Here is a 22,757-nt window from a genome sequence, read left to right as displayed (position 1 = left end):
GAGATTCTGTTCAAATTGTTTTTTTCCTTCTATGAAGCCTGAGCCATTTATTTTATTAGTTTATAATTATTGTTTAATTTAGTCTTCAGGAGAGACTGCCTGCACACAGTACTAGTATTAATAGCTTTTTTTTCTTATATGAAAGCTGAGGCATTTATATTATATTTTAAGGTAACTTCATGTTGTGCTGTGAGGTTCTCTGCACTTTAACTTTTGAACCAACAGGAGCATTTGGATAAGTAAAGCCTATTTTTCTGCATTTTTGTAGTCCTGGTAATCTTTTATATTGGTAAAGTTGTTTATTTCTCAGTGTCTGTTTTTTTTAATCAATAGTTTTTCAGTAATAACTTAATATTTAACATATCACTCAATTTTAATCACAAAAAGAGAAAATCGCAACAATTTCTCGCAACTTTCACTTCCTCCCGCAATGCAATCGCAACAAAAACCTAAAAAACACCGCAACTTTCATCACAATTTTTTGGAAAACCCCCGCAACATCAGACATTTTAGCCCGCAACAATCACAAAAAAGGCCCGTGAAATCCTGGGGGGACTGAAAAATGAATCGCCTGCTTTCTATGAAAACTTCTGGACCCGTCTTGTGTCGTCTTTTCTTCTCTTGTGAATCTTTGTATTGTCCTGTCATCCGATTTTAATAAAAAGTAATACAAGACATGGTTTTATTTTGAATTCCTATTCCACGTAGATCCATCTTTTTTTTTTTTTGTCCGCTAATGTACACTTTTGGGGGGAGGGAGGGGGGTTGCTCAAAAGTCTACTCTTTGTAGACTCATGATAATGATGAAAATGATGGATGACCCCTTACCAAACATCACATCTGTGCTATAAAGGAGTGTTTACAGCTCTGTGTGTCTGGTTTTTTTTCCTTGTTCCTTGTTCACCATCTCGACCTTTGTCTGATTCTGTGTGTGTGTGTGTGTGTGTGTGTGTGTGTGTGTGAGAGAGAGAGGGAGTTGTTTAATCCTATTGGTTAAAGATTCCCCTCCCCCCAACTTCTGGATTTACATTTTGCATAAACTCCCTTTATTGTAAGCACTTGTTTGTTAGGGGGTGTGGTTAAGCTTGATCATTAACAGGTCACATGATCATAATAGCATGTACATGCATGTGCTTCAAACTCTGTAACTTAAATAAAACCCCTGGACAAATCACTAATCCCGTCTGAACTGGGCTTTACACCGTCTCCGTGCGCTAGCATTTCTAATAGAAGCGTTGGCTAAGGAACCGTACACGTCTACAAACTCGTAAAGGTTCCTGAAGGACTTCCTGGGGCCTTGAAAACAGTCCGAGTTCCAGAAAAGGTTACCGAGTGTTCAGAAATTTTCCTGAACTCCTTAAAGATTCCTGAAACAGTACTTGGGACAATGTCCTGAATGGCTTCCTGAATAGAAGTTCCAGGGTTCTTGAAAAGGTTCTTGCAAAATGTCCTGAATTAAAAAAAATCCGAAGAGTTCCTGGTAATCTTCCTGAGGAGCCCTGAAGCAAGTTCCTTAAGTAACTAGTAAAATCACCAGGAGGCATCACAAATCCCATCTGAATAGGGCTTAAGACCATCGCCATGTAAAAGCATCTGCAACATGAACAGTTGCTTAGCAACCACAAAATGTGGTTTGGGTGATGTGCCTGTATTTAGAGTTCCGCACTGGTAATTTTGGGGGGGGGGATGCGTCGTACACGAGGAGAACAAGATGTCCGTGCGTTAAGTAACAGAATGACGTCCTGCTCAGTGTAAATATAATAAACCACACACCCTGCTACAACAGACATGCTAACGTTTAAACCCGTTACCATAGAAACAGGTTGGCGTTTGAGTCAATGCCAGGCAGATTAGTGGAAACTTAATGACTGAGTTTACACCAGAGGAAGTTGTAAAAGGCATGATGATGGGGTGTGTGTGTGAGAGAGAGAGATTCTTGGCTAAAGTCCTGTCCAAACATCACTTAATCCAGGATGTAGCTCTTTGCAGCGTTTATGCTAGTCAGTGAGATCACGTGGTGTATCTTGGATATGCTGGAGTAATGATTATCTCTGAGGCTGAGGACAGGGCATCGGTCAGTGTGTGTGTGTGTTCAGCAGTAGTAATGCTATAATGGGATTAGTCAGGATGCTGAGTTTGAGATTCAGTAATCAGCTGACTTGCTGGGGTGTGTGTGCGCGCACGCTAAACCCCTGTCATTAAACAGGACAATCTTCTTTGCTGGTTGAACAGTTTTGTTTTCAAACTAGTGGGCGTGTCTTTGATTGGGACAAGTGGACAAGCTATTGAGTGGGACTGATGGGTAGGTGGGATGGATTGGTATGTCTTTGGGTGTGATTACGAGTGGGAAGAATGGGTGTGGCTTTGTGTGGTATGAATTGCTAAGTGCGCTCAAGTCTGAAGGATGCGTTCAGGTGGAACGGACGTGCGTGACTTCAAGGGGGATGGATGAGCTTGGTATCGGTTCTTCTCTGAAGGATGGACATAACTTCAAGTGGGATGGAAGGGCATGTCTACAAGTAGGACAGATGGGATGGATGGTTGGACAGCTTCAGGCAGGACAGATGAGTTATAAATGGAAGGATGGGTGTGGCTTCAGGTGCAGAGGGTGAGTCTGAGTTCTGGTGGGACTCATGAGCATGGCTTGGCTTTGAGTAGGAAGGATGGGCGTGGCTTTGTGTGGTGGGAACAGGTTAGCAGTCTGTTTTACCTCTGAAATCAAAGCCACGCCCACATTCCCAGCTATGAACTTGGCCATGCCGGTTGTGGTCTGTGATGTGCAGACGGACCCTATTGTTCCTGTCTGCTGGGTCAGGGTGGTGTGTGTGTGTGTGTGTGTCTGAGAGAGAAAGAGATGGTTAGAGCTGAGTGTGCGGTTTGCTACTGTGTCCTCAATGCTGTTTTAACAAAACTGTTTTTGTCCCCTGTTTGCTCAAAAAAGCACTGCTGCTTCACTAAAAGCTTTTGTTCCAGCCAATCCACACAGACACACACACACACACACACACACAAGTCACTGATTAAGCCTCATTTAAATGAATAGCGAAGCTCTGAAACACCTCATGCATAACAGGGGAGCTCAAATAACCCGTGGGTGTATGGTGTACAGTTACCCTGTCATTATTTCACACTCGTGCAAAAGAATACTGAACTACTTCAAGCTATACAGGTGGACCAGGGGTGTGTGTTTTATTTTGTCCTGATTTTGTTGATCATTGTGATGCGATGTGTCCACAGTGCTGCGGCTGTCTCACACACACCCAAACAGGGACACAACTGTTTCCATTAACCATTTGCATTTCCATTCCATTTCCTTTGGTCTCCCTTGAGTGGACGCCTTTTGGTCTCCCTTGAGTGGACGCCTTTTGGTCTCCCTTGAGTGGACGCCTTTTGGTCTCCCTTGAGTGGACGCCTTTTGGTCTCCCTTGAGTGGACGCCTTTTGGTCTCCCTTGAGGTGGACGCCTTTTGGTCTCCCTTGAGGTGGACGCCTTTTGGTCTCCCTTGAGGTGGACGCCTTTTGGTCTCCCTTGAGGTGGACGCCTTTTGGTCTCCCTTGAGGTGGACGCCTTTTGGTCTCCCTTGAGGTGGACGCCTTTTGGTCTCCCTTGAGGTGGACGCCTTTTGGTCTCCCTTGAGGTGGACGCCTTTTGGTCTCCCTTGAGGTGGACGCCTTTTGGTCTCCCTTGAGGTGGACGCCTTTTGGTCTCCCTTGAGGTGGACGCCTTTTGGTCTCCCTTGAGGTGGACGCCTTTTGGTCTCCCTTGAGGTGGACGCCTTTTGGTCTCCCTTGAGGTGGACGCCTTTTGGTCTCCCGTGAGGTGGACGCCTTTTGGTCTCCCGTGAGGTGGACGCCTTTTGGTCTCCCGTGAGGTGGACGCCTTTTGGTCTCCCGTGAGGTGGACGCCTTTTGGTCTCCCGTGAGGTGGACGCCTTTTGGTCTCCCGTGAGTTGGACGCCTTTTGGTCTCCCGTGAGTTGGACGCCTTTTGGTCTCCCGTGAGTTGGACGCCTTTTGACTTTTTTTGATTGGAAGTAATTGGTCTCTTGTTGAGTGATGGCCATTGTATGGGGCTCAGTTTCAGTGGTCTCCTGGATGCGATTGGTCATTTTGGTTCCTCTTTCTGTTCCATTGGTTCCCCTTGAGTAGTTGCGATTGGTCTGCTTCAGTGAATACAACCGACAACCCTTGAGTGGACTTGAATCTCTCTTTCTCCCTGTGTCTGTTTTATAAATCTTACTTGTACCTCTTAAACTCTCGTTCTATTTCTTTTATAATGACATCATTTTAGAAAGGGGGAATGTCTTGGCCAATCACAGTACTGAATGTCCTTCCAGTCCCTTCCCAGCAGGCTGTGTGATGTCACTCTTCTCAGGATTAAGCTGGAAAAACCCCCAACAATCCTGTCTGTGGGCCTTGGTCTCTGTCTGTAAGAGTGAAGTCTGCTCCTGAACACTGTGTTTCTGGCTCAGAATGCCTTTCTGGCGCTTCGTTCTGTCTGTTTTACCCCGTCTCCTGTTCTCTCCATCTCTCTCGGGCTGTATTCATCTCTGAAGACTCATTTAAACACAATGTGCCTGAACAGCATCGGGGCGTCCCTGCAGAATGCCTGTGTGTATTATTCAGACTCATTGCTGAGCTCTGACATCTTCAGGCCCTCCACCCCAAACTGCAGCTGTGTGTGTGTGTGTGTGTGTGAGGCCAATAAAAGGGGCGTCTGAGAGATAACGCAGCTCTCTGTGCCTTCATACACACCAGTGGGGCTTAACCACAGGTCACTGCGCGTGCACACAAACGCAACAACAAACACACACACACACGCACTCGTTAACTCTGCCCTTGATAACTAGTTCAGGGTTGTAATGATTGGTCAGTTTCCATTTAATTCTTAGTCCTTGGGTGTGTGTGTGTGTGTGTGTGTGTTTGGAGCAGACCCAGCAGCTTATCAGTCAGGGCACGTTTAACTGTTTTGAAGTTTTGGTCATGAAATATTGAAATGTCTGTGTGATGCCAAACATTAAAGTGGCAGTTTGTAAAAGTATTTTAACCCTTGAGCAGCCAGCTGAGTTTAGTTTTAGTTTACTAGGCTAGTTTTTGCTCAGAACTGGTTCACTACAGTATATTTTGGGACACGCAGCCCTAACGTCCGTCTTTGTGAGTGATCCTGTGTTTAGCTCCGCCCACTTCACTGACTGATCCCCTGATTCGCCCCGAGTTCACGTCGTACTGCAGATTGCGACCATGTTTACTTCCGTAGAAAGCTATTTTTTGTTTTTAAATAGATTTAAAGGACATGGGACATGGATTTTTTTTCTGGGTATAATTATGTATAAAGGACATAAGAAATGCCATCTAAATCACTGCAGGGCGTCAAAAATGTGAAAATCATCACATTATTCAACTTTTTTATACATCAGCGTAAAACAAGGATTCGTTAATTAGCTAGGTGGTCACGTGACCCGTGACGTCACAAAAACTCTCCAAGGAGCCAGCGCTTGGGTATCTAATGTAAACAGGTTACCGAAATGGACACCATCGACAGTGACATTCCCGATGTTTCACAGAGATGTGAAGTTAGACCCTATCAATTCGAACCGATAGCTGGAAATTCACATGAACATGGATCTTGTCTTTACTCTGACGGGTCAGATGATCCTGAGAGTGAGGGTTCATTCAATCCCCATGAAACTGAAAGCGGTCGGCTCGATAACACTTCCTGGTAAGTTAAAAACGATTCTGCTCAAAGGCTAATGATCTGTTGAAAGAAGTATTATTTTTGTATCATACATTGAAAGTTCATCACAGATCTAGCTAAAGTCCGTTGCAAGCTAGTTTTTTTTTTTTTTCTGATATTTTTCGAGATTGATTGAGATACAATGCTTCCAGAGTCCGAGATGAAAACATTCAAAATGGCGAAACGAGTCAGAATTACGATAATAATTGATACACCCAAAATTATAATACTAATCCTTACCGCATGAGGCCCCTGGTAAAACCACACTTCCAGGAGGGGCTGCCATTTGCCTCCCAAGCCGGCCGAGAGCGCTCCTCGTCGGGCACGGCCAGGCGGGCGAATGCCCTGGTCCGTCCACCCTGTCTAAAAAATAATGGTACAACTCCGAGTGAAGGTATCAATGCGCTGCCGAAGCGCGCAGAAGGTGTTAGTACGCCTGTCATTATAGTGCGGACTTTCCATAGCATAGAAAATCGCCACGTTTCAATTTGTGTAACTGAACTTTAGGGCTGTAATGATATGCGTATCGAAATCGCGATACGCAGAGCCACGATCCGTATCGCGATACAAGAAGGCAGAATCGCGGTACACCCTTTCAAACTTCTCCTCAGCCCAAAAACAGAGGCGCTTCCAAACTTCAATTTATGAATACTTTACTTTTTATTTAAATTACATTTTAAACTTACTTAAATTACTTCTATTTTTTTAATATCTATTAATAAGTCGTTTTTTCGCCGACCTGCGACAATCTTCTGCGAGTCACGCAACGTCCACACTCGCCACTGGCAGAGCATTCATTTCTTTTAAGCGGTCGCCATTCTGGTTGCGACGCGGGGAGCGAATCTGTAAACAAGCAGCTCATTGGCTGGCTAGGTGTGCCACAAGCCAATCACAATCACTTGACCGGAAAGGCATGCAGTGTTGCCAGATTGGGCGGTTTTAGGTGCTTTTTGGCTGGTTTTGAACATATTTTGGGGTGGAAAACGTTAGCAATATCTGGCAACACTGAAGGCATGTCTGCTTGGGCGGAAGCCTTCTGCGGCAGTTACATTTTGACACGCGAGCCATGTTTCACTATAAAAATTCCGTAATTTCCATCTGTTTTCCGAAAATCATTGGCCCTATGAGAGTGAGACAGTGAGAGAGCCCCCCCCCCCCCCCCCCCCCCAAAAAAAATCTTAATGGATTTACACAATTTGGAAAAATGACTTTTTCAGAACCGAAAAAACCAGAGCTTCCGGCTCAACAGTATTATTTTGAGAAATAAAACAATCTTTGGATATACATTTGTTCGTTTTTGCATACATATTACTCATTCTCTGCAGTGGTCTGAATTTATTTATTAAATAGTTAATGTAAGTAAGTAAATGTTAGTAAGTCAAATTTGCTACTTTTAAAAAAAACATTTAAAAAAAATCGTGGGTGTATCGAATCGTGGGTCAAAAATCGCGATACGAATCAAATCGTGAGTTGGGTGTATCGTTACAGCCCTACTGAACTTGTTTCATGTCACTGGTCATATAAACCTATGTAAACAGGAAAAACACGGAAGAGTTTGGTCGCATCTAACTACAGCCCCAAAAAATACCATTGGCCATGCTGAGCCTAGCTACATTGCTAACAGGAGTGACAGCGCGTCTGACTGACTGGGAGGTCGCAATACACCATGATGTTCAATGTACGTTAAACACTCTAAAAACGAAACAATTTTCTTGTCATTCACTTCTCCATATTCATCTACCCGCTTGTGCTGTACCCGAAAGTTTTTGTGACGTATGATCACGTGACGGCGGCTCTTCCGGTTGTAAAATATGCATACCGGAGCTCGAGCAGAAATGCCATATCATCATCACGAATATAACGATTTTGCTGAATTTAATAGATGATTTTGTATCTGTTGATGCAATTATTTCATATTTTTAATGGAAAGAAACTGATATAGCGTGCATTTATGTTTCATGTCCTTTAAATGAGGCCAAGAAAAAATAGTTTGTTTCCTATTACATCTTGAAAAAAAATAGGGTAGGTAGGTAGGTCTTTTTATTTTATTTTATTTTATTTTTTATCACACAAAATACCGAGTAGGTAGTTTTTTTTTTTTTTTTTTTTTTTAAATAAATTTTAGGTGTGGGACAAACAGTGGCACATAGTGGGGAAGTGTCATTCTGAGACTCAACCATCCAGAACCAGGCCTAAGAAAACCAGTGAAGCTTGTGGAATACAGGATTCGGAGCCCATGGATAAAATATGGAGTGCTCGGACGCTTAAACACTACGTTCACACTGCAAGGCTTAATGCTCAATTCCGATTTTTTTGTGAGGTCGTTCAGATTAACAAATATATGCGACTTGTATGTGATCCTCAGTATGAACGAAAAGCGACCTAAAAGTGTTCCGCATGCGCATTGCAGGATACGACGACGTCACACGCAGTGAGCATGGCCAGTGTTTACGGAAGTAAAACCGCCCGGTTGCGGTATGACTCATCCAATCTAGCTTGAATAGCTGCATCCCCCCAAATGGAAATCAGCTCCCTAACCTCTGCGTCCTTCCATTGAGAAGATTCAGAACCTTCACAGCCCGAAGCGTCCCTCGCATTGATGTCATGCGCAGGGGCGCAGATACGTTTTTTGAACTGGGAGGGACAAAAAACTGGGGGGGACAAAGCTGCCAGCAAACCAACCCCGATATGCCTGTCAAACTTGTTGTGAGTAACCATAGCAACCAAGCTCGAGCTCGCAACCTGTGCAGTCTGTGCAGCTCAACCAACCGAATATCAGTCTTTGTTTTATGTGAGTTGTTGCAACTATGTATACACTGCTGTGCACCTCAATAAACCGAATGGTAATTAGTCTTTTGATTTTTCCGTGGGGGGGACCGCGCGAGGTGAATTTAAATCTGGGTGGGACGAGTCCCACCCTCTATCTGCGCCCGTGATTATACGCCATGTTGTTGTAACTTTTTTTGAGAGACCCGCCGCCTACTTCAGCGCAGAATAGTGACGTTTGTGGCTTGTTGATGATGTGTAAGTCGGATGAATGCGACCTGGCGGTTCAGACTGAAGTCGCATATGAAAAGAGCGGATAGGGATCGGAATTAGGACCACATATCCAAACGGCCTGGGTCGGATTTGAAAAAATCGGATCCGTGTCGTTCATATTGTCAATAAAAGATCGGATACAGGTCACATATGGGCGAAAAGATCGGATTTGAGTCACTTCAGCCTGCAGTGTGAACGTAGCCTTGTATGTGATCCTCAGTATGAACGAAAAGCGACCTAAAAGTGTTCCGCATGTGCATTGCAGGATACGACGACGTCACACGCAGTGAGCATGGCCAGTGTTTACGGAAGTAACCTAAAGTTTCCTGTGTACGACAGTAGCCAGCATGGAGTACCTGGCGATGATGCAGTTGTTGTTGCGATGGAGCCAGAACATGCACAATAGCCTGATGTTAAGGAGAAGGTTGAGAAGGAAGAGGGCAAGGGTTTTGGCTCAGGCGTTCTGCGGGGTAGTGACTGCAACCTCCGTTCAAAGGAACATCAAAGCCATGTTGTTGTAACTTTTTTTGAGAGACCCGCCGCCTACTTCAGCGCAGAATAGTGATGTTTGTGGCTTGTTGATGACGTGTAAGTCGGATGAATGCGACCTGGCGGTTCAGACTGAAGTCGCATATGAAAAGATCGGATAGGAATCGGAATTAGGACCACATATCCAAACGGCCTGGGTCGGATTTGAAAAAATCGGATCTGTGTCGTTCATATTGTCAATAAAAGATCGGATACAGGTCACATATGGGCGAAAAGATCGGATTTGAGTCACTTCAGCCTGCAGTGTGAACGTAGTGCAATTTTCCAGAACCCCCACCACAAATGCATGTATGTATATGTACAGCACACAACAAGCAAACTTACCCCGTCTTCTTCACGGAAACAAAAGCTCTGCCGCCCGCCATGAGCACTTGGAATGCATTATTTGTCACCTTTGTTGCCTCTACTTTTGCGTCCTCGTGTACTTTTAGTATTTTTGTTTTGATAGCTAACTTTTTTTGAAACTCCGGCTTCCGTTTACATTCAAATGTCAGTGCCCGCAAGCCAAAATTGCTGAGCAGGCTTTCCAACGTGACTTCCATTGTGATATCGATACCGCCGTTAGCCTGGGCGCTGTGTGTATACCATACTGTTTGCATGACTCGTCCAGCGGAGGATGATAATGTTCGTAGAGTTCTTTTACAGTTGAAAACTTATAAAATGAACTTATTGTCTTACAACCCCGATTCCAAAAAAGTTGGGACAAAGTACAAATTGTAAATAAAAATGGAATGCAATCATTTACAAATCTCAAAAACTGATATTGTATTCACAATAGAACATAGACAACATATCAAATGTCGAAAGTGAGACATTTTGAAATTTCATGCCAAATATTGGCTCATTTGAAATTTCATGACAGCAACACATCTCAAAAAAGTTGGGACAGGGGCAATAAGAGGCTGGAAAAGTTAAAGGTACAAAAAAGGAACAGCTGGAGGACCAAACTGCAACTCATTAGGTCAATTGGCAATAGGTCATTAACATGACTGGGTATAAAAAGAGCATCTTGGAGTGGCAGTGGCTCTCAGAAGTAAAGATGGGAAGAGGATCACCAATCCCCCTAATTCTGCGCCGACAAATAGTGGAGCAATATCAGAAAGGAGTTCGACAGTGTAAAATTGCAAAGAGTTTGAACATATCATCTACAGTGCATAATATCATCAAAAGATTCAGAGAATCTGGAAGAATCTCTGTGCGTAAGGGTCAAGGCCGGAAAACCATACTGGGTGCCCGTGATCTTCGGGCCCTTAGACGGCACTGCATCACATACAGGCATGCTTCTGTATTGGAAATCACAAAATGGGCTCAGGAATATTTCCAGAGAACATTATCTGTGAACACAATTCACCGTGCCATCCGCCGTTGCCAGCTAAAACTCTATAGTTCAAAGAAGAAGCCGTATCTAAACATGATCCAGAAGCGCAGACGTCTTCTCTGGGCCAAGGCTCATTTAAAATGGACTGTGGCAAAGTGGAAAACTGTTCTGTGGTCAGACGAATCAAAATTTGAAGTTCTTTATGGAAATCAGGGACGCCGTGTCATTCGGACTAAAGAGGAGAAGGACGACCCAAGTTGTTATCAGCGCTCAGTTCAGAAGCCTGCATCTCTGATGGTATGGGGTTGCATTAGTGCGTGTGGCATGGGCAGCTTACACATCTGGAAAGACACCATCAATGCTGAAAGGTATATCCAGGTTCTAGAGCAACATATGCTCCCATCCAGACGACGTCTCTTTCAGGGAAGACCTTGCATTTTCCAACATGACAATGCCAAACCACATACTGCATCAATTACAGCATCATGGCTGCGTAGAAGAAGGGTCCGGGTACTGAACTGGCCAGCCTGCAGTCCAGATCTTTCACCCATAGAAAACATTTGGCGCATCGTAAAACGGAAGATACGACAAAAAAGACCTAAGACAGTTGAGCAACTGGAATCCTACATTAGACAAGAATGGGTTAACATTCCTATCCCTAAACTTGAGCAACTTGTCTCCTCAGTCCCCAGACGTTTACAGACTGTTGTAAAGAGAAAAGGGGATGTCTCACAGTGGGAAACATGGCCTTGTCCCAACTTTTTTGAGATGTGTTGTTGTCATGAAATTTAAAATCACCTAATTTTTCTCTTTAAATGATACATTTTCTCAGTTTAAACATTTGATATGTCATCTATGTTCTATTCTGAATAAAATATGGAATTTTGAAACTTCCACATCATTGCATTCCGTTTTTATTTACAATTTATACTTTGTCCCAACTTTTTTGGAATCGGGGTTGTACAATCTTCCGTGTGGTCGCAACCGATCATGGTAATCGAGAACACTTCGTTGGCCGCCGTGATGCCTAGCGTTGTGTACAACACAGGCCGGAGTTTCCCGGAAAGAGGTCATGACGTCAGATCGAGGCCGTGAGAAATCAATGAGTGTTTCTTGTCCGATATATGCGTTTTAGAATTACCGTATTTTCTGGACTATAGAGCGCACCTGTATATAAGCCGCATCCGCTCTATTTTTTAAAAAAAAATTTAAAAAAAGATATACAAGCCGCACCGGGCTATAAGCCGCAGATATCTATGTTGAAAAATGAGATATTTACTGCATGTACAGAACGATTTTGTACTGTAAATGTACATGCATGTACCTGAACAGATTCTTTCCGAACAGTGCCTTTTAACACGGCAGCAACTTTGCTGATTAAAACGGAACAGAACCAAGAGAAAATAACCGGTATTTATTTACCTTCATTTCTCCTGTGTTTGAAACCACAAGTCACTTTAATCATCTTGGCTGGATTTGAAAATAATTCCCAGTTAGTAATTTGTCGTGCGTGTTCTATCTGCTAAAGATCTGCTAATTCTTCTTTGCATTGATTTTTCGTCTATCTTATTTTTGATTCTACTTCCGGTTAGAGCGCCCCTAGCGGTGGAAGAAAAATCCACAGAATAGCCGCACCTTTGTATAAGCCGCATGGTTCAAAACCTAGGAAAAAAGTAGCGGCTTATAGTCCAGAAAATACGGTAGTCACTTGTCAGATCGACAATATTATGCAAATCGTAATGCAGATATATATATATATATATATATATATTTTTTTTTTTCAAAATTTATTGTTGGTCGGCGAAAATACATTTTTTTTTTAAACATCTAACAAAAAAGTCTAGGGTCAGGGCATTTTTTAAACGGTCGGTCGGGTAACCGGAAACAAACAATTATTTTTTTCTTGGCCTGAGTGCGCTGTGTGTGTGTCCTAATTCACTTAATTCTGCCAGGCCCATTTCTGCCTGCTCAGTACTACACTGCTGTTCCTAGAATCCATTAGCGTGTGTGTTTACCCATCCTTAATGGCTGTTGCCTGGTCTCGACTCTCCTCTCTGGTACAGCACGTTGGCAATTCGCCCCAGTTTATGAAGAGAACGAGCCGTCGTACATTTTATCTGTTTACACTGAGTGCAGAATTATTAGGCAAGTGAGTATTTTGACCACAACATCATTTTAATGCATGTTGTCCCACTCCAAGCTGTTTAGGCTTGAAAGCCTACTACCAATTAAGTATATCAGGTGCTGTGCATCTGTGTAATGAGAGGGGGTGTGGTCTAATGACATCAACACCCTATATCAGGTGTGCATAATTATTAGGCAACCTCTTTTCCTCTGGCAAAATGGGTCAGAAGAGAGATCTGACAGACTTTGAAAAGTCTAAAATTGTGAGATGTCTTGCAGACAGATGCAGCACTCTTGAAATTGCGAAGATGTTGAAACGTGATCACCGAACAATCAAGCGTTTCATTGCAAATAGTCAACAGGGTCGAAAGAAGCGTGTGGGGGAAAAAAAGCGCAAAATAACTGCACATGATCTGCAGAAAATCAAGCGTGAAGCTAACAAGCAGCCATTAGCATCCAGTTCTGCCATATTCCAGAGTTGCAACATTCCTGGAGTGTCAAAGAGTACAAGGTGTGCAATACTGAGGGACATGGCCAAGGTAAGGAAGGCTGAAAAACAACCACCACTGAGTAAGGCACACAAGATAAAACGTCAAGACTGGGCCAAGAAATATCTTAAGACTGATTTTTCTAAGGTGCTGTGGTCTGATGAGATGAGAGTGACTCTTGATGGGCCAGATGGATGGGCCTGTGGCTGGATCAGTAATGGGCACAGAGCTCCACTCCGACTCAGACGCCAGCAAGGTGGAGGTGGAGTACTGCTATGGGCTGGTATCATCAAAGACGAGCTTGTTGGACCTTTTCGAGTTGAGGATGGACTCAAACTCAACTCCCAGACCTACTGCCAGTTCCTGGAAGAAACCTTCTTCAAGCAGTGGTATAGGAAAAAGTCAGCATCTTTCAAGAAGAACATGATTTTCATGCAGGATAACGCTCCATCTCATGCGTCCAAATACTCCACTGTGTGGCTAGCTAGTAAAGGTCTGAAAGGTGAAAAAAATAATGACACGGCCCCCTTGTTCACCTGACCTAAACCCCATAGAGAACCTGTGGTCCATTATAAAACGTGAGGTCTACAAAGAGGGAAAACAGTACACCTCTCTGAACAGCGTCTGGGAGGCCGTGGTTGTTGCTGCACACAATGTTGGTCGTGAACAGATAAAGAAATTGACAGACTCTATGGATGGAAGGCTTTTGAGTGTCCTCATGAAGAAGGGTGGCTATATTGGTCACTGATTTGTTTTTGTTTTGTGTTTGAATGTCAGATATGTTTATTTGCAAATCTGGAGTTGTCATATCAGTGTACCTGGTGAAAATAAATAAGTGAAATGGCTACATATTTGGTTTTTATTAAGTTGCCTAATAATTCCGCACAGTGAAAGTTACCTGAACACGTACATATTCTCCTAAAATGGCCAAAACTAAAAACGCCCCACTCTAACTTCCATACATATTCAGCTTTGATATTTATGAGTCTTTTTGTTTGATTGAGAACATAGTTGTTGTTCAATAATAAAACTAATCCTCAAAAATACAACTTGCCTAATAATTCTGCACTCCGTGTATAGTTACCTTTTACGTTTACCTCGGGAGGGACTGTTAGGAGCACCGACACTGGAGACTCCTTCCATAAATACTCAAACTGCGTCACGTCGACGATTGCACAAGCCGCAACTACAGAAACGGTACCGCGTTGGAGAACGAGCACATCAGTATAAACGTGTTCTCAGAATGACCAGAGTGACCCGTCTCGTCCGGGGTAAAGGAGGAGTTGTGGTGCTGGAAGGGCGCTGACCCTGCGAACACTGCCTCATTGTATGGAAACAGTGTTCCGACAGACGGCAGGATCTGCCACTCGTCTGCTGTCTGTCCCCGCGTCTCGTCTCGTCGCCGAAATGTTGCGGCCGCGTACCGTGGGCCGGTCCGGACTCGTTCCTTCTCCTCCGGCTTCACATTCCTTTACGCACACTGATCAAGGGCGAAGAGGCGAGATAATCGCATCTGTGTGTCTGATGTTTTAGGCGACATTTGGCCTCATCATTCCTCAGAAGTCACACTCACAGAGCTGGCTGTCATTCCAGCTGTAGTTTTCACTCTAAGCCTTCATGCTCTCCAAACACCAGCTCGCTACCAGGAATCTCACAATTTCTTCTCATCTTAGCTCTCACGTTGCTGGCTATTAAATAAAAAAATAATTTCAGAATGCATCAAAACCGCAGCGTGTTCCGTTACTAAGAAATCGCCAAATCTACCACGTGTGACTCAAACCTGAACGTGACGCACTGGAGACTCCTTATGAATCTTATGAATTAGCGATTTTTTTTTTTTTTTTTCCTCTGTCCACACTAGGGATTTTGTACCGATACGATACTGCTTTCATACCGCAACACCTGTCCACACTAGCAACTATACCGGTACTGTAGCGGTATAACTGTATCGGTACTGTAGCGCTTCGCTGTAGTGTGGACAGATGAAGCAGTTCTGTATCGATACAAATATAATGCGCATGCGCAAAGTCACGCGCCTCGATCGATGTCTTCGCTGAATAAAATAGTGAAGAACGGAGATTCGTTTTCTTTGTTTCTTTCTCAACTGCCTCGCGCGTTTTATACGATTCGACTGAATAAATGACCACCAGAAATACAGACTGCAGGGTTTTTTCTAGAAAAATTTAGTATGAGGGCGCTCAGCATGGCGAGGGAGCGAAGCGACGGGGGGCGGGAGGATGGTGCCGGTTGTCCGTCCCCCCGCCGTGCGAAGCCTTTGAAAAATTGAGGCTCCAACGGGACATTCTGAGGCTATCTGAGAGGGAAATTGTAACAAATTGTTTGTCAACATTGAAAAAGAAAGACAGTCTTTGGCTTTCTTCCGCTTCGTGCCGCGGGACGACCTCTTTAAATGCCCGAGTGTCAACAAAAACAACTCGCGAACTACTTGTCAAACTCCCGCGCCGGTGGGTGAAAGGTCATTCAGTCTCGAGAAATCTCGCTCTACGAGTCAGCTGACCTTGTATGTAACCCATGTCAAATCTCGCGAGAGCAGCCGCAACAAGTAAACAACATGGCGCCTCAGTCTGGAAAACGCCAATTCGGATTGTTTTTGCACCGTCTGGCGGTGTATCTACTATGATTGGAATATTTTTGGAGCAATTATAACGTATTTGATGATCAGACACATTGTCACGTAGTGTTGCTGGGATGTTTTCACGGAGAAAAGATGGTTTTGAGAAAGATTGCATGTAGGGTTGGGCGGTATTACGGTAAGAAGGTATCCCGAGGTATCCAAAAGTACCAACGGTATCGGTCTCATTACCGTCATTTTAAAAAAATATATAATATCTAAATAAATATGGAGTACATGAGGTCATAATATAAAATAATAAATTGAAGATCATCCCGAATAACTGTGTGATCGTATTTTCACTAATTCTATCAATTTCCTAAAGAAGTTCTCATCGCGTGCAGGGTTGTTTATGTCGTTACCATGGCAACCCTGCGTGACATTTGGAGTCTGACAGAAAGCTTCGCAAGAGACTGAGACCGGGGGTGTCATGGCTCAGATGGCTAAGGCACCGTACCATAAATCCGGGGGCCCGGGTTCGATTCCGACCCGAGGTTATTTCCCGATCCCGTCTCTCTCTCCCCCGCTCATTTCCTGTCTCTTATCTAAAAAAAAAAAAAAAAAACGAGACTGAGACCGCGGTTGAAAGATGGCAAGTCAAGATAACGAGTTAGTGGCAAAAAAAAATACAACATCGGCAGTGTGGCAGTATTTTGGTTTCAAACCAAACGAAAAATCTAATATGTCCCCTAAGGCACACCATAGCCTGGGGTACTCCACTTCCACGAGATCTCTCCAATGAGTTGTGTTTTGAGTAGGTTACATGAGTAACAACAAGGTAAAATAATATAACGTGTGACATTTGGGATGTGGGTAATAAACGTTTGAAATGTCATCTACTGAAGAAACGGAAGAAAACATCGTAGCGTAAACTGTTGGGTTTCTGGTGGGAATTAGCAATGCGCTTGCTATCTTTGTTGGGTGTGTTAAACCGTATGGATTTAAGTGGAATAATTGTAAGGAGTTATGTGATCAAGACAACGTTTTAAGCAAGGTAAGGCCATTTGATTATTAATTTCCCCGCCATGGCATGACGTGGGCCCATATGATTTTGCCTTGTGCAGCTATCACGCATTTGAATTAGGTTCGCCTCATTTGCGCTGAAGAATATGGTTTATCGCGCAGTCTAAACGGACTTGGGTGTTGGTTGATTCTTTTTCTTTTTTTTATTTCCCATGCTTGAAAGGGTATGATCCTGCTCATCGTGTACTTTTTTTTTGATGGAGTAGGTGAAATAGTGCTGCAAACGGCGTTTCAACGCAGACGTGTGTAAACGACAGTTGAATGCTATTTTCAAGATGAAGGAAGAGTTGCGTGATGCTTTGAAATATCTCTTAATGCACAAAATTCGCTTTGCTGCTTAATCCATACCACAATGCACACAATTCGCTATGCTGCTTTTAAATAGTACATTTGAGGCATAGGCGCACGTTACACAGTAGGCCGAAACAAAATATTATTTTTTTCTCGGTAATACCGTATACCCCGGGAAAACACAGACAGTTTAAAGGTATCAAAATTTGGATACCGCCCAACCCTAATTGCATGTTGTGCAGTAGCATATAAGTGCATGGCCTAAGTGTGACTTGGGGTTCAATCGGCATTTCGGTAAGAGGGCGCAGCGCCCCTGTTCCCCAGTTTAGACGAAAGCCTGGACTGTACATCGAGAACAAAAAGCGCACACGTTGTTTCATCTGCCATATTCTCGGAAGGAAGTTACTCGGTAGCCACGGAAACATTTCGCGCACGCGCATTTCAACTACCGTGAAAGAAAACCGCAAACATTTCTTGCTAGTGTGGACAGATGCGCTAAACTGTATCGGTATATTTTGGATCGATACAGTTATACCACTTTCGTACCGGTGTGTGTATATATGTGAACACAGCTTTTGTTTGTTTAAGGCCCCGGTCACACCGCCCGAACTTTGCTGGAGCGTTCCTTGAACGGTAGGGAGGGGGGGCCGAATTTCGACAACGCTCGTCACCGCGCACAAAATGGGAAAAAAAAATCGAAAACACGGGCATTGGCTTAGCGGTGCACCGCTGAAACGGCGTTGCTTTAGCGTTGGTTGAGCGGTAGCGAGCGTTGGTTTAGCAGTGACGCGAGCGTTGGTATAGCGGCGTTCTGAACTCAACGGCAGCTCGATTCCAAATGAGCTCCTGGTCCATTTCTCCCCGTATTTATAGCCAAATTCTGGTCCCACTCCGACACCTCGATACCAACGCCAAACCAAAGTTCATCGCCGCCATGGATAGCTGCTTCAACGCCCGACACCGTTCCAGCAACCCCGTGTCCGCTCGTAAAACGCTTACAACCGCTCCACCGAAGTTTGTGCAACGTTTAATTGCCGCCCAGGCAACGCTGGCGAAGCAGCGGTGGTCCAGCGTTCAAGATTTCTGCGTTGGCCTAGCGGACCCAAGCGTCCACGAACTTGCGTCTAGCGGTGCCAAACTTTGACTGGGCGTCGGTGGAGCGGGGGTGAACTTTGCCGGGGCGGAAAATTGCCCCCTCCTCACCGCTCGCAATATTTTGTGCAGCTCAAAACTTTCGGAGCGGTAGGAGGGCCCCTCGAGAAACATCAGCGGTGGCCGAACGTATACGGCGTTGCTTTAACGGGGGCCGACTTTTGTTAAACGGTGGTGAACGGTTACGAGCGGTGATGAATTTTTTTCACCGCTCCAGCAAAGTTCGGGCGGTGTGACCGGGGCCTAATATGTTAACGTGGGTGTTTGCTGGACAGGTTCGTACGAATGAGCGGTTACTATGGAAACTAGCGCGTTAACATAAACCTGGAGCGACGCGTAGTAGTCATGTCCTTAGCTAGCGTAATCTCGGATATAATACCGAGCAACGAATCCAGCAACGTAGCTATGACTTAATTATGCGTAAGCATCAATAGCAATATGACGTCTGATTGGCTGATAGGATGCAGGGCTCATTTGCATAAACTTGAACAGATTTTGCTGATGTGTGTGTGTGTGATTGCAGAAACGAGCCAAGGGTCAGGTCCTGTTCCAGAAAGTGTGTGAGCACCTGAACCTCCTGGAGAAGGATTACTTCAGCCTGAGCTTCAAGGACGGCGCGGAGCAGAGGGTGAGTCCGACCGCTGCGCCTCTCCTTTACCGTAAACTCAGACCCTTTATTACAGTCAGTGTGTTTCTGGGAGAAGATGGAGCTCGCTGGAGCAGAGAAGACGTTTCTGCGTCACGTTATCGAGCCGTCTCATTCCGTGCATCTCCATCGTCGAAAATGGCGACCGCATGTCCGAGTTATTAGCGATCAGCAGCCATTACTGACCTTTTTTTTCCTTTTCTTTCTTGGTTAATATCCTAACATGTTAACTGTGTGTGTGTGTGTGTGTGTGTGTGTGTGTTTAGTGCTGGCTCGATCCTACTAAGGAGATCAAACGTCAGATCCGCAGTAAGTAGCTTAATTTAATTTCTTTCTCTCTCTCACACACTTCAGAGTGACTACGCGCACACACTTTTTTCAGCCGTGCTGGATCTCATTATCTTAACCGCATTTATTTTTAATTTCTTTATCGCGACTGGCGTCATATTGAGGTCACGACTCGAAGCGGTCGTCTTTGACCCGTTTTTTGGGAGGAAAGAGCCCAGCCTCGTGCGAGTGAGTTCTGTGTTAAACACGTTCTCTTGCTGACGCACGTTTTCCGTTTTCTCAGCTGCTTCACAGCATTCCGTATAAAGCACCTCACCTCCTCAGCACGGTGTTTATTGAAACGTGTGACGCGTTTGTTTTTGAGACGTGGCTGGTTCAAAACATCTTCACTTTCTTCATAAAAGTATCAAGAAAATGATGAAACCCATCCAGAAGGACATTCGCGAGACAAATAACTTGTCGGTCATGTGACGGCGGGTAAACGTGATCTCCAGAGCCGGGAGTTTTACATCTAAAAAAAAGAACTGGGGAAAAAGGGAAGAATGAATGAGGAAGTAAAAAAAAAAAAAAAAGATATAATAAACAAACAAAAACAAACGAAAATGTAACAAAATATTAACATGTAAACCAAATAAAGACGTTAATGATGATAACTCTTGAAGCAGGAGTAATATTCTAATTTCCTGGACAGAATCGTTTTTGCTGAATTGTGGAACAGAATAAATTGAATTACAAAAGGATTGAATTCGTCTGATCAACACACACTTTTTTTTGTTAAAGCAATAGTTATTGGTGATGAGTCAGAGTGACCGAGATCATGCCAACTGAGTTCTCTCTCTCTCTCTCTCTCTCTCTCTCTGTGTGTGTGTGTGTGTGTGTGTGTGTCTCTCTGTGTGCATGTCTGTCTGTGTGTGCATGTCTGTCTGTGTGTGCATGTCTGTCTGTCTCTCTCTGTATGCATGTCTGTGTTGTGTGTGTCTCTCTCTCTCTCTCTCTCTCTCTCTCTCTCTGTATGCATGTCTCTGTGTGTGTCTCTCTCTCTCTGTGCATGTCTGTCTGTCTCTCTCTCTCTCTCTGTATGCATGTCTGTGTGTGTCTCTCTCTCTCTCTCTCTGTGCATGTCTGTCTGTCTGTCTCTCTCTCTCTCTGTATGCATGTCTGTGTGTCTGTCTCTCTCTCTCTGTGCATGTCTGTCTGTGTCTCTCTCTGTGTGTCTCTCTCTCTCTCTCTGTGGTGTCTGTGTGTCTCACTCTCTGTGTGCATGTCTGTCTGTGTGTCTCTCTGTGTCTCTCTGTGTGTCTCTCTCTCTCTCTCTCTCTCTCTGTGTCTCTCTGTGTGCATGTCTGTCTGTGTGTGTCTGTGTGTGCATGTCTGTCTGTCTCTGTGTGTGTCTCTCTCTCTCTCTGTATGCATGTCTGTCTGTGTCTCTCTCTCTCTCTGTGCATGTCTGTCTGTCTGTGTGTGTGTCTCTCTCTCTGATGTCTGTCTCTGTGTGTGTGTGTGTGTGTGTGTGTGTGTCTCTCTCTCTCTCTCTCTCTCTCTCTCTCTGTGTGCATGTCTGTCTGTGTGTCTGTCTCTCTCTGTGACGTCTGTCTGTCTGTCTCTCTCTCTGTGTGCATGTCTGTCTCTGTGCATGTCTGTCTGTGTGCTTGTCTGTCTCTCCTCTGTCTCTCTCTCTCTGTCTGTCTCTTTGTGCATGTCTGTCTGTGTGTGTGTCTGTCACTGTACGTCTGTGTGTGTCTCTCTCTCTCTCTCTCTGTATCTGTCATTGTGCATGTCTGTCTCTCGCTGTCCCCCTCCCTCCTTCCCTCCCTCTGCATGTCTCTCTGTGCATGTCTGTCTCTCTCTCTGTCTGTCTGTGTCTGTCTCCCTCCCTCCCTCCCTCTGCATGTCTCTCTGTGCATGTCTGTGTGTCTCTCTCTCTCTCTCTCTCTCTCTCTCTCTCTCTCTCTGTGTCACTGTACATGTCTCTGTCTGTCTGTCTGTCTCTCTCTCTCTCTCTCTCTCTCTCTCTCCCTGTACATCTCGCTCTCCCTCTGAATGTCTGTCTCTGTCATTGTACGTCTCTCTCTCTCTCTCTCTCTCTCTCTCTCTCTCTCTGTGTGCATCTCGCTCTCCCTGTCATTGTCTGTCTGTTTGTGTGTGTCTCTCTGCATGTCTCTCTCTCTGAGTTTTATGAGAGGTGGCTGTAATTAGTGACACTAACACGCCGTGCTGAGTGAAAGAACGCGTTCAGTCCAGGTTTGTGGTTCTGCTCGTCTTTTCCTCCCCCGGACTGTGAGAACCGAGCGCTGCAGGCAGACAGGGAGTGAGTTCCTGCACTGTCCATGACCCGCAGCTTCAGGACAATAAACCGGATTGCGCTATGTCAGAGGCCACGCCCCTTTAGTGCTCCTCAGAAAGAAAGCATCGTCCTGCATGATGTTTAATTCATCCTCACTTCTTCAGCGCTCCTGAGGACGGGACGACGGAGGATTAGTAACCGTGCCGTGTAAATGAACCGTGTGCGCATGAGGTCACATCACCACAGCTGCTTATCAGTTGAGTGTTTTGGTTTATATTCCAAGAGTCATTAGCACGTTCTCCTTCTGTTAGCGCAGCGTTGCCATAGCAACCAGAGTCTGTCGGTCTTAAATACGGAGCCATTTAAAGCGTGTCGGAGAGCGCCGACGCTGGAGACTCCTTCCATCATCAACACTCGCACAGGGCGCTTCTGCTGTGTGTGAACGAGCTGTTACTATAGAAACCGCAACGTGTTAGAACGAGCACGTCGATACAAAGCCACGACATCGACCAATCAGAATCCAGGATTCCACAGCGCTGTGGCGTGTAACGTGTTGGTCTGTTTGTTCTCGTTTCTCTCCAGACTCGCAGTGGCAGTTTGCGTTCAACGTCAAGTTTTACCCACCGGATCCCTCGCAGCTCACTGAGGACATCACCAGGTACGCGCGCGCACACGCACGCGCCATTTTTCTTTCTTTCTTTCTGTGTGGTCCCCCCTCCCTCCCTCCCCATGTTAGTGTGAAAGTTCAGAGGTGGAGTGGGGGAGTAGTACTTTACATTACAAACAAACAAAAAAACGTACAACAGTAAATGAAAGTCTTTTTTTTTTTATTGATGTTCAATAAAAGTATCGAACCCGTGTCTCCATGACGCGATATTTCTGTCGTATCGCTCGGCCCTGGAGTGACTCAGCCTTACAGCAGGTGCAGTCACTTTTTCATTAACCGCACGCCACAATACAGGTTTTTATTCACACAAACACACACTAACGGCGCTCCACCCGTCTGTCTGATAAAAAGAGTAAATAAAACTGAATCAGTCACGGCTTTGTGTTTCACTGGCGCTCATTTAACGTCGGCGTAGAATTAAATATAAAGAGACGTATAATAATAAGTTAAATTTGTATAGCGCCTTTCAAGAAACCCAAGGACGCTTTACAATTATAAACAAGGAAAGAAAAAATAAATTTAAA

The 22,757-nt window shown here is 44.7% G+C and overlaps 1 protein-coding gene across 14 annotated transcripts in view; it reads left to right on the top strand.

The window, feature by feature from the left end:
• Positions 1 to 22,757, top strand: part of epb41l2 (erythrocyte membrane protein band 4.1 like 2) — a 101,242-nt gene that overhangs the window by 27,013 nt on the left and 51,472 nt on the right. For all 14 annotated transcript variants that reach the window (XM_060913745.1, XM_060913743.1, XM_060913737.1 and 11 more), the window contains exons 5-7: positions 18,872 to 18,976; positions 19,261 to 19,303; positions 22,149 to 22,224. In XM_060913745.1, coding sequence (XP_060769728.1) covers positions 18,872 to 18,976; positions 19,261 to 19,303; positions 22,149 to 22,224 — 224 coding nt within the window. The remainder of the gene's footprint in view (positions 1 to 18,871; positions 18,977 to 19,260; positions 19,304 to 22,148; positions 22,225 to 22,757) is intronic.

This window comes from Neoarius graeffei, chromosome 2, assembly GCF_027579695.1.
Source record: "Neoarius graeffei isolate fNeoGra1 chromosome 2, fNeoGra1.pri, whole genome shotgun sequence".
NCBI lineage: Eukaryota > Metazoa > Chordata > Actinopteri > Siluriformes > Ariidae > Neoarius > Neoarius graeffei.
This window is presented reverse-complemented; position numbering and strand designations above follow the sequence as displayed.